At 41.5% G+C, this 18,106-nt stretch overlaps 1 protein-coding gene across 1 annotated transcript in view; it reads right to left on the minus strand.

Moving 5' to 3' along the window:
• Positions 1 to 18,106, minus strand: part of alk (ALK receptor tyrosine kinase) — a 222,980-nt gene that overhangs the window by 24,240 nt on the left and 180,634 nt on the right. Inside the window, exons 6-11 of the mRNA XM_062469533.1 lie at positions 15,626 to 15,757; positions 12,410 to 12,544; positions 12,000 to 12,091; positions 10,312 to 10,484; positions 8,914 to 9,005; positions 1,919 to 2,038 (exon numbers count right to left, since the gene is read on the minus strand). Coding sequence (XP_062325517.1) covers positions 1,919 to 2,038; positions 8,914 to 9,005; positions 10,312 to 10,484; positions 12,000 to 12,091; positions 12,410 to 12,544; positions 15,626 to 15,757 — 744 coding nt within the window. The remainder of the gene's footprint in view (positions 1 to 1,918; positions 2,039 to 8,913; positions 9,006 to 10,311; positions 10,485 to 11,999; positions 12,092 to 12,409; positions 12,545 to 15,625; positions 15,758 to 18,106) is intronic.

Genomic DNA, 18,106 nt, shown 5'->3' on the forward strand with positions numbered 1-18,106 from the left:
GAAAACCTATCAACATATCAATGCCATTAAGAATACATTATTTCATTATGAACTGCTACTTTGTTATGGCTAAGTAGTTTCGAGATTTCTACATTGAAATCAACATTTCATTTAAATACAACTTGAGTTGATACAATTTGTTTACTGTGGGGAGTCTGCATATCTGCCAAGGGACGGCTGTCCCAATTACAATATATTGCCGATAGCAATAAATCAAGGTATACATCGTTTTTTAATTATTATTTTACATATTTAATAAAAACTCCCACCGTCCAATTATTACAGTAATCAAATGTATATTTCCCTTTCAGTATCTGCGGGACGTCTATTGTAGTGAGTAATCTCTCCTCGGAAACATATAGACAAACGCGTGACCGACATATAAACAGGGATGCATGGGGCTGCATTTACAAAGAGTGGCTAATTGTTCATGATGACTAAAATCAAAGAAACAAATGACAACCTGGCAAGGGGGAGGATGTTCGAAATCAAGGTCCAACCTTTCCCAATCTGCTGCTTTGCTCAAAACCTTCATTACATTTTTATGTGAATCAGTTATGAGTCAATACTTAAGTTCAGACAATTAAAGCAAGAGGTAAGATTGTGCTCACTCTGGGTTAGAGTAAAACATGCTGAGAATTGTGTGCCAAAGCAAACAAACTTAGCGACGAGTCCTTTTCCCATTAGGAGAAGTAATGATGGCATGAAAGTGAAGTGGACTTTCAATAAAGTGCCACTGATTCCCTCCTCAAAGAAAAGATGACTTAGCACCAAGAGGAAAGAATGACCCCCCACTCCCTCCACCAACCCCATTATAGATGGGCTGTCGAATCTGGGGGAGAAACAGGGGAAAAGGATTGGGAAGTAGAGCAAAGAGAAAGAGAGGACAGAAAAAGAGAGAGGTGGACAAAGTGTGACAGTATCGGGGTGAGAGAGCAAAGTGGCAAAAATGGAAGGATGTGATAGAATTAAAAGGTGAGAGAGTCGAGTGTGACAGACACTATTCCAGGTGGAAGAGAAGAGAAAGGCGAAAGCTTGAATTGCCGGATTCTTGGGCAGTAGAGAATTAGATTGTGTGGGGCGGTGAGTGTGTGTGGGGGAGGTAGCTCTGTCATTGGGGGGAGAAGACAAGGATAGGGAAAGGGCAAGAGAGCTGATGTTCCGAGAAGCCAACCATTGAGCATGTTGAAAAATAGGAAGACCGGCCTCAGAGTGACAAACCCACTGAAGTGAAACCCTTATCCAATCAAAAAGATAGTTACTTCACAAAGGTATGCCAATTCACACTAGCATACACCCAACCATGAATAAGAGACACTGTGATTTTATATTTAGACAGTCCAAGCTTGTGATTTGATCACAGAGCACAGACTCCTCCTCGGTTTCCACCGCAGCTCTAAGATCAGGGAGCCTAAGGTGGAAAATGTCAACTCTGTGAAACTGGCTTCAGTGACATTCTCTTGAGACAAATTGAAGTGTTTAAGACTTCAAAACTGCCTGTGCTGCTTCATTTACTTCAGAATCAGATCAGCCTTCGGTGGATGGAAATCACCAGTAGGGGGCACGCTGACTTTGTTAGTGGAGGCTACACTAGCACAATTCTCAAAGCGTGTGGACGAAGTGTGAAACATGAATGTGTCGGTGTACAGTGTGCCTTGGGGTGCATGTGTATGCCTATAAAGTATGGATGGGAGAGCATCCACTGGGGTGAATGTGTATTTTTGTGGGTAAGAGAGACAGATACCTGTGTTTGTGTGAGAATATGTAAGAGATAGGTAAGATCGTGTGAGTGAGTGTGTACACACTGTGAAAGAGCAGGAAAGAGAGATATACTCAAGAAGAACACAGACAAAAATCTTTTTTTTTGCGAACCAATGGCAATCAATTATTGACACAGACAAGGTCGGATTCAACTTACAGTCGTCTTTTGGGAGATGTGAATTTCTATTGGATGGGGTGGTCGTCTTGATGTTCTGATTGGTTGGTTTGTGTTGTAATGTGGTGCTGCTGGTTACAGTCGGTGGAAATTCACCATTTGCTGAGGGAAAAAAAAGAGAAAACGGAGACATTCAGAGACATTCAGAGATATTCAGTTTTTCCCTCAGCTCTTTCATCCAGTTGAAGGTTATCTGGGATAAGCTTATTGAAGGTTTGCATCAACCCCTTCTGATGACGCATTATAGTCGCCCAGTTGGGGGCACTCTTTCCTCAAGACCGATTGAGTTAGATGAAGGAAAATCCACCACCTCCACTACTTCCCCATCCCTAGGTAGGTAAGCACATTGGATCTGGGGCTTTTAGGCCATAGCTCAGCCCAATCACGCCTTTGGACAAATCACCTCACCCTACCCCGAGGTCTAAGATCATAAGCTTGCAAGTCCCTTGATCTTTTCACTATCAACTTCCAACTCCAAATTAAATCTCCCAGGTAAAAGGACGGTTGATTGGGTATTACTGAACTGGATTGTAGGAAGCTTGGCACAGGTTGTGCAATATGATTTAGAAGAGTATGTCTATGATGATAAGGAACTATTACACAGTTGTTTAAGAGCCCTTTAGAAGCATGTGCAAGCACACTTTGATTTATGAAACAAAGTCTGGAAGGAACAAATAAATTAAAGAAGATGAAGAAGAAGTCATTAAACACCATCCAACAGCACAATTATTTTCAGAGCATGAGTGAATTGATGGTTTTCACATGAGCTTTATAGAGTAAAATATATTCTGCATACCAAAACATTACCTTCCATCCCCAAAGTATTTACTATTAATTCAAAGAATTGGTTTATTAGTTTGATTTTATTTCTTATGCCAGTCATCACAACAGTTCACATTTGAGGACAAAGTGTAGAACATGGGTTCAACGTATATGCTGTCCAGGACTGGTTGTCCTCCTTCTTGGTTGAAAAATAAATCACTCCCTCTGATTGGCCAGTGTTAGGCAATCAACAGTGATAAGTCTGGCCAGAGCAACGTTGAAACCGTCATAATCACTACAGCTGATTATGGCTTGTGGAAGAACCTGGAAAGTCACACTGGAAACCCTGGATTGAAGCAAAATGCTGATTTGGTCTTCAAAACACTGTTTTGCTGGTTTCAGGTTTAGAAAAACTCAAAAGGCATCAGAGGCCATATTCACAAAACGATTTAAGGCTAATAGTAGCTCCTAACTTGCTGATTTAGGAGAAATGTTAAAATAATGGGCATGTCAGTCCTAGTGCTCTAAGAGTATTTCACAAAGTGTTTTAGTGCTAAAACACGTTTTCTTACCACTAAAGAGTGCTTCCAAATAGCAGTTAAAGTTCTTAGCTAAGAGTTTTCTCCTAAAGCCAATTCACAAAGCTGCTGAGACCAACTTTTACTAAAGAATGGGGAGAAATCTTAAGCTAAGAGAAAGGTTGACCTTGTTGCTATGGATGATGTCAAAAAGCTTACTAACTATGCCCACAGTGATTGGTTGATAGGGCATGACTCTCTGTCAGTGATTCCATCATAGAAATATGGTAGAACAAGGTTTCGTGTCGCCATATTCAAATAAAGCATATTCAAATAAATATTAAAACATTGTGTCACTAATAGTCAGCCTCTCTGCATCTTGTAAACATTTAGCAGATATGCATAAAGGCAGCTGTATGAATGGACGATGTGATCATATTCTGTCTAATGTCATCAAAACCTCCAAATGCCACATTGTGCATAATATCAAATGTGATTACGGAAACAATTTAGCATAGCTCAAGAAGTAACAATTCAATTTTATGATTTCACAGTGAACTACAGATTACAAATTATGTTTTGTTTTGAGACATTCTATATATTTGAGAAGGCTAAAGTAGAGAGACCAAATGAAAATTCACAGTGCCACTACATGCATCCAAAGTCTTTTGAAAATACAATACAGAACTATTTCTGAACGTCTATTTCTCCAGATACCTTAACTATTCATTCCGAAGAGCAATGGAGCCTGTTCTCAGGAATTGTGCATCCTAAAAATCAAGTTGTGAGCAGACTACATGTTTCTTAATTATGATGACAGGCGACATGAGGGCCTGCCTTGTGTCGCTTGCCAGCTCTCTGAAGAGACAGATCATCCAGTTCCCCCTCGTGCCTCATTCCAAAGTGATTGTGGGACGGCGATGCTGACAAAAAGGCTACCTTTTATCTTCGTCTATTTAATCATCTTCCTAAAAACACACACTCTCCCTCCCCCATCCCCAAGGCTGAAGTGTTGCCGTCCATTACAAAATGGCAGTGGATTTCTAGGACTATGAACGGTGTAAAGCTTCAAGCTCTTTTAGGCCTGAGAAATGTACCACGGCAAGAATCAGGCCTCGAGTTGTGGCATCCATTTTGTCTGTCTAGCTGACTTACTGATAACTTTTGAAAGTGTTCTCAATGCCTTTTGGGAAAAGTCTTGTAAAAAGCAATTGCTGCAGCATGATTTGGACCCTGAGTCAAGCAAGAGTGAGTTATTGTTTTACTTAAAATGTGGGCATGCATGAGTGGGCAAGAGTAAACTTTTTGGGGGACAAAACCTTTCTTTTTTCTTACCTATTGTACCTTTAAAAATAATAATAATAATACGTTTTAACTTTTAACTGAGGCAAAGGTCAGGCCACATAATATATCGGCATTTGAGTTTGTTTGTCTAAACGCTGATGAAAAGGAAAATCTATACATCATCCTCTAGCCTCAAACTCTTCCCAAAAATATGATAAACCACCCCCCAACTTGAGATCCTTGATATAGTGTCTCTGCCAAAATTAAGATTTACAGAAGGCAGTTTGTATTCATTGATATGATTTTGTTGTAGGTGCTTTTATATGTAATGTATGAAAAGGGTGTCAAAGGAATAATTTATTTGCAGGTACTGCATGAATCAGTACCTACAAGTGAATACTGAAGTTGAATAGCAGCGGAGCTACCGCAGAGGCAAACCGCCCCAGGCCCCACGCTCCACGCTCAGTAGGGGCCCGCCCCGAGCAACTTTTAATAATTTATGCGAAATACTCAGACTATTTTGATGACTCCGGACCGTTGTGGTGAAGAGGGAGCAGAGCCGAAAAACGAAGCTTTCGATTACCAGTCGATCTACGTTACCACCCTCCCCTACGGTCAAGAGCTTCGGGGACTGACCGAAAGAGCGAGGTTGTGGATACAAGCAGCCAAAATGAGATTCCTCCGTAGGGAAGCTGGGTTCAGGCTTCGAGACAGGGTGAGGAGCTCAGACATGTGGAGGGAGCTCGGAAAAGAGACTCTGCTCCTTCGCATCGAAAGGTTGAGGTGGTTCAGGCATCTGACGAGGATGCCTCTTGGGTGCCTTCCTCCGGGAAGTTTTCCGGGCACATCCAACTGGGAGGATCTGGCCTGGGAATGCCTTGGGATCCCCCAGGAGGAACTGGAATGCACTGCTGGGGAGAGGGAAAGTCTGGAATACCCTGCTTAGCCTGCTGCCTCCACAACCCGGTCCCAGATAAGCGGAAGTTGATGGATGGATGAATTGTATCTACATATTAATTAATCAAAGTTTTTACTAACAATTCTCATGTAGGCCTATGCACAGTTAAAAGTTTTGGATTTTAAAATGACCTGACCAGAAGAGCCCATTGAGAATACCCCCTCTGTGGTCTAGCTCTGCCCCTGATGTTGAACCATCATATCGTAGATTTGTACAGCTAGATGGATAGATATCTTATATCTTTTATAAAATATAATATACAATGTAAAAAATATAATATAATAGTATTTGCATAATATTAACAGTCATATAGTATTATATTCACTTGGCCCAACACCAGTACATCCAGTTCTATGCAACTTTTGCCAATCAGTGCAACATTCACAGAAAAAAAGTACTGACTTTCAACACAAACAAACTCACTGATGAGCTACTGAATCCTTGCACAGGGGCATTAGGAAAGGTGAACTTGGACAGAGACATTGGTATTCCACAGCAGCAAGTGAGGATCTCAGTTGGCTTACTCTGGAGTAGAGGGAGCAGAAGTCTAGGACAATGGCCAGCTCTGTTGCCAGTGTTAGTTAGTGGCCGGTCGACCTGGATCACACCCACCAGAGGCTGCTTGGGCTTTGGCTTGTTTCCCAACACTCTGAGTCCCTATCACAACCCTCTTGGCCTAACAACCCCTCACTCATCATGCAAACACGTGTGTGTACAAAACTCTAACATTGCATCAAGTGTTTTATTTAATATACTGATTCTTGCTAAATGTTTGACCAGTTTGGATTTTAGAGCACACACTTATCTAATAATCGGAATTCTCAAACTGGCTACCATTGTTTCAAACTGTTACAACGCAGACAATAACCAAATTGCAGGTAAAAGGAAAATATACATTTTAAATCATTACAGCAGACCTACGTACCGTACCATAACATACCGTACTTCAATGTAACGAAAGGTACCGTGCTGCAAATGGCCCGCAATTTAAATGTGAAAAATCTGTCTGCATTCAAACAGTTGTAAGTCCCAATCTAGTCCTTCTTTGTATCTGGAAGCTTGAATGTGTACAGGTTAGGTACACAAAGATTCCATTGTATTGAGTTAAATCTAAACTCTGTTGCATGAGAAGATGCCGATCATGCTGTGAGCAAGCTAACATCCAGTCATGAATACTTTGACACAGTTTCTATGCACCAGGGAGGGCTTAGTCTCAAGGGACTTGATGAATTGGGAGCTCAATTCATTCAAGTTGAAAATAAGGGTCGAACCAGCAAACTTTTGATGACCCACCTCCTGTCATTATCTGCATAACATACATACACAGTGGATTTTACAGAGGTGAAAGGGTGGCATGTATCAAAACAAATACAAATAAAACACTTTTGGTTGTGCTCTTTGGAACAATCAGCTTTTTATATTGCCTTTCAACCTGCCGAATCCAATTATTCCCCTCCAAATGGCATCTTTGGCACTACCTATCCATCCGAGAGACATTGCACCGATGATCAAGTCATGTTATGCAGTGGCTACAGTGGAGCCATGATCTGAGTGTTTTATCGGGGGGCCTCTACAGAGGCCTGTGGCAGCTGGTGCTGTACTGCCATAAAACCTGGCTGTTTGTGCCATCACTCGCATCGCAGTTCCCTGAATAGGTTGGTCAGGAAGAGAAAAAGCTCACTAAGATCCTATAAAGTCACCCACATGATTTCATGCTCTCACAACACTGGCTGAGAGTAAAAGGAGGGACAGCATTTACACAGCCAGTCATCTCAAAGAGCACAGCTCCAGTAGAAGACGATGTGAGTGTCATGGACCCAGTACAAAAAGACCAGCCCCTCTTTGAACAGTACAACAAGCAGAATGGAGCAGTTGGACAAGGGGAAAGACATTTACGATGATAAAGCGGGGGGGGGGGGGGCATGATACGCTATGTAATGTGCTTGGGGTAGGCTATGTTGCCCCACCTAAACATCTTATGGGTCGCATCATAATGTTGAGGGGTCCATCATGCAAATCACACATGCTGATCACTCTTGAAAGTGTTACCGAGTGCTCCCATTAGCATTCCCCTGCTAACCCTCTGCCTGATTGATATCCAGTCAAACGTGAATGCATCAAGTATAGGTTTTGTAATGAATAGCTAGACAGATTAAAAAGACATGCTATCTGGAGGGAATGTCCAGGATAGACTGCACCACACTTCTATATTGATGCAGTGCTCCGGTGGACATGAAATACAAATTGGAGCACTAATATTTCCCCGAAAATCACATAATTGTAAAAAAGATATCTGTGTTGCCACAGGATGATTGTGTCAGAGCCTGTATGAGTGGCGTTTATACATTTTGTAGTTGGCTGGAACCATATTATAGCGATTTACGGTGAGAGAAAAAACTGCGTGTGGAGTCATTTCTACCACTGACATTATAGAAGGTGCATTACTTGAAACATCCCAGCTTGTAAAATACGTTTAAGTTGGTAGAGAACATGCATCTTAAGCTGTGAGTGTAAATTTGAATGAAGGCATGTTAACATACTCTATTGTGAGTGGGAAATGAACTGTAGGTCCATGTCTGCATTAAAACAAAAGTAATAATCCTACACCATCGAATGATCATCCAAGTCTGATCTTTGCTGCATCAGAGACCAGTTTATTATTATATTTCACCCACCGCTAATCTCACAGAGTGTTGAATCAAATGAGGGACGAAAATGGGGAAAGAAAATCAGTTGTACTTAAGGACGAGATTTGGCTTTCAAAGAGCATTTTGGTTCCACCAGTAAATGGTTTGAGTCTGCTCAATCCCAGCAATTTGCTTTAATGACTAAAACTCCTGTCCATCCTTGAGAAACAATGGTTACAGGGCTCTCGAGGCATCGCTATTCCAATCACACAGACCAAGCTGCTCCATCAGAGAGGGAGCAATGCAGCACCTCTGCCATTATCATGTCTTAGTCAACAACAGATGTTAGACCACCATTTATCATTTACCATGTCAAATGTCATGTTTTACAACAAGAAACTGTACAGTAAAGTATGGAAGCGTAAACTAACAATTTGATAAAATCAAATACTGTATATGGAGAGATTCTTCTCAGTGCTGACAAGGGGATATGTAAATGTTTGACTCTGAGTGCTAAGTTAGAGTCATACAATAAAGTACTTACTTTGAAGCAGAGCTGTGTTTGTGGGGAAGACACATGTACATATCATTATAACAGAAAACTCTGATAATGATGTAGACTTTTCTTGCATAAAACCATTTTGCTTGGTTTGATATTCAATACCATTGGCAACAAATCCATGGTGAACTGAAAAATACACACAAAGCCTACAAGGAAAAATAAAGCCCCTAGAAATGATACATAATCAAAAACGTTTTACAATAATTTATAGCAACCTCAAGTGAGGTCGAGTGCATTGTTGGTGGGAGTGTTGATGTAATACTTACAGGCTAGAAAACAGTCCATACTGAAAGAGATGTTGTCCACAGATATCGATGATCCTTGACCTGGCCCATCAATGCTGAACTGGAGCCAAAACCTGTGGATAGACAGAACATAATGTCCATGACCATCTGACCGTCTCCATCTAACTACGGACCAGTATTGTTATCACACTGACACTGTCACTGAGGAGATATTCTGTACATGATATATAACAGTAGTAGTTGTAAGGCTGTCTGTGTCAAGACCTAGTTGACACATTTACAGTTACAATTTATTTAACTCTATTCATATTTCTCAACCGTTCAAGACCTGCGTTTTCCAGAGTGGACAACAGGGTGTACAGACATTGTACAAATAGTGACCACTAAGAATAACAAGCTCTAGCCGACATACAGTATAGTAAATACAGAAGTATGTCACGCAAGAAGATCCATTATCTAAAGTGACTTAGAGTACTTAAATAGAAGAGACAGCGTGTACAGTATATCCATACAAACGCTGTTATTAGTCTCACCAGCACACATGGCTCCTCCTAGTTCAAATCTCAACAATTCAGTACAGTGAATGAGGACAAGTGAGAAGAAGCAACATCCTTTAACGGAATGCACCTCTGGGTTCCCTCTTTATCCACGAAGCTCCCTTCCCCTCTGACTTGGCCTACATTTCCGAGGCCTGACGAAGGTTAGACTTTGAGGTTCGACTTTTCATTACAAGTCAATCATAGGCATAAAGGAAGTGGCTTTTTAATTAGCGTGAGGAGAAGGGCCGACTCCATAAACCTGGGAATAAAAATGTAATCGCTCTCAGGGGAGACGGATTATCAAGGCTTCAACAATAAAGCAGGCAGCTCAATCAGGCAAACAGAGATGAAACAAGATATCCTTTTCCATTTTTGCTTTACTTTTTGATCTGGCAACACAGAAAAATCAACTGCCATGACTTATTGCTAGGTAAAAGAGGAGTGGATTGATTTTCTACCCTTCCTCAAGAAACAAGAAAAGGCCATTTTATATATTTTTTCAGTATAGAACATGGCCTAAACCCCTATGGGATTCATTAAGAGTGCAGCGTAGAATGCTCTGAGTTAGTTTGCAATGGAATATACAATATACTAGAATGGTTTATATCTGCATTTGGACAACGGGAGTTTGGAACAAACAAAGTTGCATGTCCATAACCAGTCTCTGGACCTGAGTATTCAAGTGTTTTTCTGAAGGAGCACATTTAAATTCAAATGAGCTCTCCCAATTTTATTTTGCTGTAAAGCAGCCTACAAAAACAGAAAAGTGGCCTTAAGCATCAGCCTGCCCTTGTTGCAGGATCTTATCAGAACAAGGTCAAGATTGGGTGTAATTGACAGCCTGTCAGTTAGTAAACATGGGATTTGGCGTGTCATTTACCAGTCTGTAAGTCCATAGAGAGGGACAGTGACGAGTCTCCAGCCTCTTTCCATTTTGGACTCGCTGAGCAACGGCCACAGCCTGCGCTGCTCCTCTGGACCTGTGCTGTTTTCTACAAGCCAAAGAGACAGCGCCCCTTTTTGGGGCCCTCCAAAACACACTGAGAACTGCACCTGTTGGGGATATCACACAGTTTTACAAGTATTTTTGAAATGATAAAAATTTCAACTTGATTTGATCAAGCAAATAGATTATTACCATAAGTACAGTATGGTGAGCAATACACACCCAATGGCAGATGCCTCTTGTTATTACTTACATGAACAAAACAGTGAAACTTCAAATTATAATTAACACTAAGTTAACACTGACTTTAAATATGTTCACATTATGGCAGCTTGCAGAGCTAAAATGTTCCACAGTGAATGCTAAGAATAACATCCAACAGAGCAGGACCTGCTGCTAACACCAAAGCCAGTACACTCTGTGATTCTGTCCTGAGGCAGATTAGCTTGATTTGACAACTCAGGGTTGCTGTTAGGAGGAGTGCTAATCTGGAATCATGGTTAATCTTTGGACCCATGCCAGGACACCGCCGGGTATAGACTTCTGGACTACAGCAGTGCCCAGAGCAAAGCTTTTCAAGTTGGAGTTTAAACCTAAAAGGGGTCTCTGCTTAGACTCCTATTTCAGCTTGTCAGTCAATGACAGCGGTCCTCACCTTTCCCCCCTCTCCTTTTCTCTCTCTTTTTCTCCGACACTCTTTCTCTCATTCCCCACCTCTGGCTAAGACCTGCTTTTTTTCTTTCAGAAGTGCCAGTTGAACAGCTTGGTCGGAGGGCACAATGCCAAGTGATATGTAGAGGCAACACTGTCAAACTTGCCCTTTGGCCATTGCTTACAAATCAAATGATTGCTGCTAACATCCTAGTTTTTACTCAATTCACACAAAGCCCACATACATAGATACTCGACTAGAGAACCTTGAATAATTAATTAATATGTCAGTCATATTGTCAATATTGGTTTGACAGACACCAGCCTACCATGTTCTCTTGCTTCTGGAGATATAATCTGTGAGAGGGGGAGTTGAAAACTTTGTTTTGTAAGCTTTGCTCCATTTGGAGTTAAACCAGAGTGAGACCTTAACCAGTTCTTGCAAGGTTAAAGTTTATATTGTGTTCATAGTTGTGTAGAGTGTAAGCAAATTAAACAAATAAATACATCTATTTGATGAGATTATAGAAGTGTGATCATAAATCAAAAGGCAGTTTTTGAAATAACTTGGTTTCAAAGTTTTTTTTTTTTTTTTTAAGACTGTAAACCTAATCACTTTAGTACACCCTTTCATGTTACAATACTCGTTCTTCCAATGCAGTGTGTCTAGACCATCATTATTTCCCTTTACTGAAAATACGACATGTTCTATTTGTGTAATAGGGCTTTATTATCCTCAAAGCTTTGCTCCAAACAAACTCCTGGATCTTGATCACAACAGTCAGAGCTTATATGAGCGTTTGTGTCCACATCTACTTCTGTGCATGCTTTTGAAAGTGTGTTACCTTTGTGCAGGCATGACTTTGATACGTGTGTTTGTGTGTGTGTATATGTGTATACATGTTTGTGAGTGGATGCACACATTTGTGGTACATACTGTTTATGCCTGCATGTGTTTTAAATGCTCTCACCTTACATGGGGAGTTCCTGAGGGGAGGGGGGAAAAGGGGGCTTCGCAGCAACGCCACACCCTGCTGCCCTCCATCTACACTAAACGTAGCACCTGTTTCAAGGACAAGCCCATATACCACTGTTCAGTTACAGACTCAAATTCTATGATGTCCATTCTTAGATTTACACAACATGTAAACTGAAAATGCTGTCCATGGCCATGCTAGTTTGTCCGGATGGAATCTCATCAATCCTTAATAGAGCAATAAGTCAATGGGTACTACCCTTTTTGCCATTGGCTTGCACAATCACACTTTTTGAAGCTAACTCTAATGTATATCGATTACGTTTACATCATATGATGGTAAGATGGATTTATCACATATGTAAAAAAGTCCTCAGAAAAGTCCCAATCTACTGAATGGGCCACCTGATGATGTACAACTGGGCCTGGCTGCCTTGGGCAGGTTTCGGAGCCGTCTCCAGTAGGGACCTTTGGCTATCACCGCCTGCCAGCCACACTCGCCGTCTTCGAAAGAGCAGTGGCTGCCATTGAGAAATTGACCTGAGAATTGGCCGAGAAAGAAGACAAGTTAGAGACAAAGATTGATGCCAACGTACAAAGCATGCATTTGGCGTAAGAGAAGAGGAGAAAAACAGACATTAGCAGCACCTTAACAGGTGACAGCCTAAAAGGAAGAGAGGAAGGAAGGGAGGAAGGGAGGGAGTGCGGCATAGAGATACAAGGGTAGTGAGCAGGGGACCTGAACATTTACATTTAGTCATTTTAGCAGACGCTCTTATCCAGAGCGACTTACAGTAAGTACATGGACATTCCCCCGAGGCAAGTAGGGTGAAGTGCCTTGCCCAAGGACACAATGTAATTTTGCACGGCCGGGAATCGAACTGGCAACCTTCAGATTACTAGCCCGATTCCCTAACCACTTAGCCACCTGACTCCCCTGAACATAGAGGGGGGCAATGAAAGAAGATGACACGATGAGCAGAGAGCCATTAGCAAAAGAACGGTCAGATGACGGGAGGAATAAGCAAACTATTTAATGGACAGCGGAAAAGGGAGAGAAATTCTGTATCCAATAGGATACAGGTGAATGAAGAAAGGAATGACTGAGAGAGTGAGGCAGAGAGGGCAATATGGAAGCAGCTGTGTTTTTGTCCGGCTTCATTCTTCAGAGAGATGAAGAAAAAGGGAAACCCTTGGCCTGAAATGACCGAGAAAGAGTCAGGAGACTAAAGAGCAAGAAAGAGGGAACATGAGACGAGAAATTGAGAAAAGAGTGAGGTACACAGCTGTGGATGGGGACTCTAACTGAGTTAAAGCTGCATCCTACCTATACATCTTGACCAAGACATCTTTCTGTGTCCAGTGCAACCCAAAAAGGGCACTAAGAAAGCTCCCAACAACACTAGGGGCACATTATTGTAGCCTTGTGCTGCTGCGGGACTGTGTGCAGCTCGGAGAAGGATGCATATTTTCTTGTTCTCTCTCCCTGACAATCAGCGTAAATGGTCTCAAATGGTATTTGATGTGTACCATGGCTTTCTATTGATCCATGTGGCCTTTCTAGACTTTAAATTGGCACCATTGAGTGCTGTACTGTGTGTGATTGCATGTGGGTGCATGTGTGTATTATATGTTTGTGTGTGGTAGAGATTGAAAGGGGGGGGGGCAATCCTGACAATCATTAGCCCCGCTGTAAGGAGTATAAAAGGAGTGTTGATTAATCTCAGAGGCTTTACACTAATACACTCAACTTGGGGGTATTGAGGGTGATGGAAAACGAGGAATCGAGGGATGTGGAAAACCCATCCCCCCACTTAGTGTCACACTTTTGATTGACACACGCTGAACTAGATTCTTGTTTATTCAGTTGTTTAGTTCATAGTGTTCCTTTATGCTTAACAAGGCTCACATGGTACCTGAATAGATTTGAGAGACAGATGAATAGTGTCAGGATCATACAGAATGGGGTAGTACCGAGGGTAAGCGATGTGTTTTAGGAGGAAGGGGGTCTGAACGCCCCAGGGTAGGGGTGGCTGGGACACTATTGAACGAGCATAACAAACATAGGTTGGAGCGACTTGAAAAGTGACAGTGGGATGAGGTGAAGGAGAGAAGGAGAGAGAGAGGTAGGTAAAGAGAGTGTGGAGGAATGTTAGGAACATGGATTAATGGTACGTGTGATTGAAAGGGATAAAGGTAATCCATTCCTGCTAAAACTAAGATTACAGATTGAGGAGGAGCCCCTCATCATCCAATCGATGATGAAATGAATGTTCAGTAGAAGAAAGGGACATTGCATGTTTTAATGTTTCCCTCAGAAGCGTCATGAAAATACAAGTCATGTGACAGATAACTAACAGTGAAAGCATTGAATCCAACTCGACAATATTTAAGAGAGTTAATAATCCAACATTTTTAGTATATTGATGTGATACTGTATCACAGGCAATTCATATGGAGTCTATCTTTATCAGGGGGAAAAAGCTTTACAGGGTTTTGGAATTTCATATTTCAACAAGATTACTTTCTTATCCTATGCTTTAGATCAACTTTAGAACTTTAATCAAAGTTACAGTTTGCACAGTATGTGCAACAAAAGACCAAGCAACCCCAGGTGATCCTGTATATACTTAATTTTTGTTCTATCATGTTGAAGTGGTTATAAATCCTGATCAGAATTACTGCCATGACATTGTTTTCTCTTAGGTACCTGCGCCTTTACATTTACCACTGGCGGATATTCTCCTGGGTTACAGGGGGGGCCAATTAGCATTGATAGCTTTTCCCGCAAAAAGTAATTATGCTGGGATTTTCACCCTCTTGTTAGCTACTCGCTTGGACCCTGTGGTTAACACACCAACAGTAGAAACACAATAGAGCAGCCATAATGTTAGTAAGTATCCCACAGTAGGAGAAACTGAATTACAGGTATAACGAGAATGAATTTAAATAGCAATGTGAGCTGGCAGACAGAAATCTCAAAATGACAGACAGACAGGCACACAGACAAGCACACAGACAGGAACACAGACAGGCAGACAGACAGGCAGACAGACGGAGAGACAGGCACACAGACAGGCACACAGACAGGCACACAGACAGGCACACAGACAGGAACACAGACAGGCAGACAGACAGGCAGACAGACGGAGAGACAGGCACACAGACAGGCACACAGACAGGCACACATACAGGCACACATACAGGAACACAGACAGACCTAAGGGTTGCAAAATAAGATGTGTAATACACTTCATCTTTTGTTTCCTGCAGCCTCTACAAAATATATGTGCACTGACACAGAGAGAGAGAGAGAAACACAGAAAGCAGTGCAATAGAGAGAGAAAAATAACAACCACAGGAGTTTGTCAAGGGTGAGAAATGTTAGCCAAGCATTGTGGCGTGGGATTTGGGATGTGCTCCGTGGTGCTTCCAGAGTGGCTCTGTAAAGAAAGTTCAGGCGGCATGATGTCATGCACGACTGGGCGACGGTACAACTGCTTCATTAAGGATGAACTACGGTTGACCTATTTGATGTTTGCCTGCTTTTTTGAGGACCTACACTTGGGGGGGCTCCAGCCCCAAGCTTGAGTTTGGAATTCAGTGGGGAGGTGTACTCACGGCACGCGTCCCCCTCATCATCGCCATGTGGGCAGTCCGTCCTGAAGTCGCACAGTCGGCCCAGGGGGATCTCCTTTCCCTGGTGGCATTGGTACTGGCCCTGCAGCGCGATGGTCGCAGTTGGGGAGGAATCTGCAGAGAGGGAGAGGGTGAGAGATATAGAGAGAGAGAAAGAAAGAGAAAGAGAGAAAAAGAAAGAGAGATCGACACTTAAAGAGGACTGCGGCGACTGAAATCACAAATCTCATGGTGATCCATTCACCTAAAAAAACAATGAATTTCGATCACGAGCCTACAACCTAATCCAAAACTATGGCCTGTTATAAAAAATTTGAGACATGACTAATAATATTAATCAGAGCCATCAAATCATCCCATTTCATTATACATATGATAACCAAATGCTTACCACAAGAGAGCACCAAATATGATGTCCAAGCAGAGTATTTAAATAGACAGTATCACATTGGTATCTCAATATAAATGGTAGGAGTTGTCCATATTTTTCAAAACAGCCCCTGACAAAGGATAACACAAGAATAATCTCTAATCGTGTCCCGCCTACTCCAACTCATCATAAATCAACTGAGCCACGACGACATAATTGGCCTAGTTTTGCATATGGCACATAACACGATAGTTGTACAAGGAACATGAAGTGGCAAACAATGGCCTAGATTCAGGTGGCACAGTGGGATCGGATTGGTGATAAAACTCATGATGTCACCTGATATCATCGGCTCGGAGGAGCATTGAGATGTGCCAAGGGAAATGTGAATATCTATGCAAATCGCAGAAGACCGGGGATGTAATAAAAAATATATGAATTACACGTGCTGCAAGTTTGTCATTCAAACTGATTGTGATAAAGAGAACAAAATCCAGTCCAAACAGATGGAGATCATATTTTTCCAATTTCCTAAGACAAAAAGAGAGACAAAGTTGATGCTACCTCTGAGTAGTACGTGTCCTGTTGTTTGCACTTGATTTGTATTAGGCGGCTTGTCTGTTGAGTTATTGGTTTTGGGAGTTTGATTCTGTAGTGTTTTGAGCTCGTTAGATAGAAGAGTTTCTATGTAAAAAATGCCCCCTAGTGGAAACCAAATACCCGCCCATCCGATTCCTTCTGGAGTCCAGCCTGAGTAGAATCACTGTCTAAACAAAATATGTATCGCATTGCTCAATAAAACATTATGTCATAAAGAACTACCTTCTGCCTGACTGAATTAATGTTGAGCAACAACAGCATCCATAATGTTTTTATTTTATTTAAGATATATTATTTAGGCCTTTCTTTATTTGACAAAGATAGTGAGAGAGTGACAAGAATGGCACAGAGAGAGAGAGAGAGAGAGATGCAGTAAAAGGCCCTGGCCAGAATTGAATCAGGTCACCCCCACTCACAATGTTTCATGAAGCCTATAATGTATCAATCATTTTATCCTTGTATCTATTATAGCCTATACAACAAAGTATAAATAAATGTACAGTACACTCCAAGGGTTTAAACATGTAGCTTGTTTTTCCACATCGTGAGAGTGTAGGATGCAAATAATTCTTGGACTTTAGCTAAACTGCTAATCATTAGCTGATTCGCTAGAGGAAAGTATGGGAGATTATAGAAATTGCATTCAAAACTACCCAGATGATGAACATTGTACTGTGAATGGAAATCTATAGCAAATTTACAGCACTCATTAGATGGGATGTATTCAGGAAATATGGTGGGCTATATGTGCACTGCAAAGTTCCATCTGCAGTATAAATATGTAGTATAAATAGTATAAATAGGCCCCATACTTCCCACTAGAAATGCTAACGCTAAAGGGAGTTTAATTTTCACACCAACAAGTAGGCCAAGGCCTACTGTATGCCATTTGTCAGCACAGTGCAACTCCATATGAGTGACTTGTGCCAGAAGCATTTATGATGTTATTTTTTTATATTTGTATATTCACAGTTGGCCTGCACATTTTTCCACCACACTTTACATAATATAGTGAAAAATGTAAACAGGGACTCTCTGCATGTTGAGTACTAACATCATTGTTTCATCAATCTTTTGTAGATGCATTCATTTTTCATACATTCACAGTCACCAGATCCATGCAATGACTGACAGGATTAGAACACGCTTCCTAGAGTAAAACGCATTAGATCAAGACACCATCACCATGGTGATCAATGCTCCCCATTTCCCAGCCTTGTTTAATAGAATAGAGTCAAAATACATCTATAACATTTTGCGTGACAGGTCATGCTAAGTGCATTTTCTTTGTACAGTTTTGCAGAGATTAAGACTGGTTATTGTGTGGAAAACAAAAGTGTTAATGGATGGAGTAGAGTTTTGTTATCCACGGTGGCCAGGCAAAGTTTGGTTTTACCGGGTATGATGTATGTTACGTCAGGAGAAAGAAAGGGGACAAGGTCCAGAGTGCTGTGGCTGAGAAGCCTTCCTGAAAAATGGTCAAATGGCCACCT

The sequence above is a fragment of the Osmerus eperlanus genome, chromosome 9 (assembly GCF_963692335.1).
Source record: "Osmerus eperlanus chromosome 9, fOsmEpe2.1, whole genome shotgun sequence".
NCBI lineage: Eukaryota > Metazoa > Chordata > Actinopteri > Osmeriformes > Osmeridae > Osmerus > Osmerus eperlanus.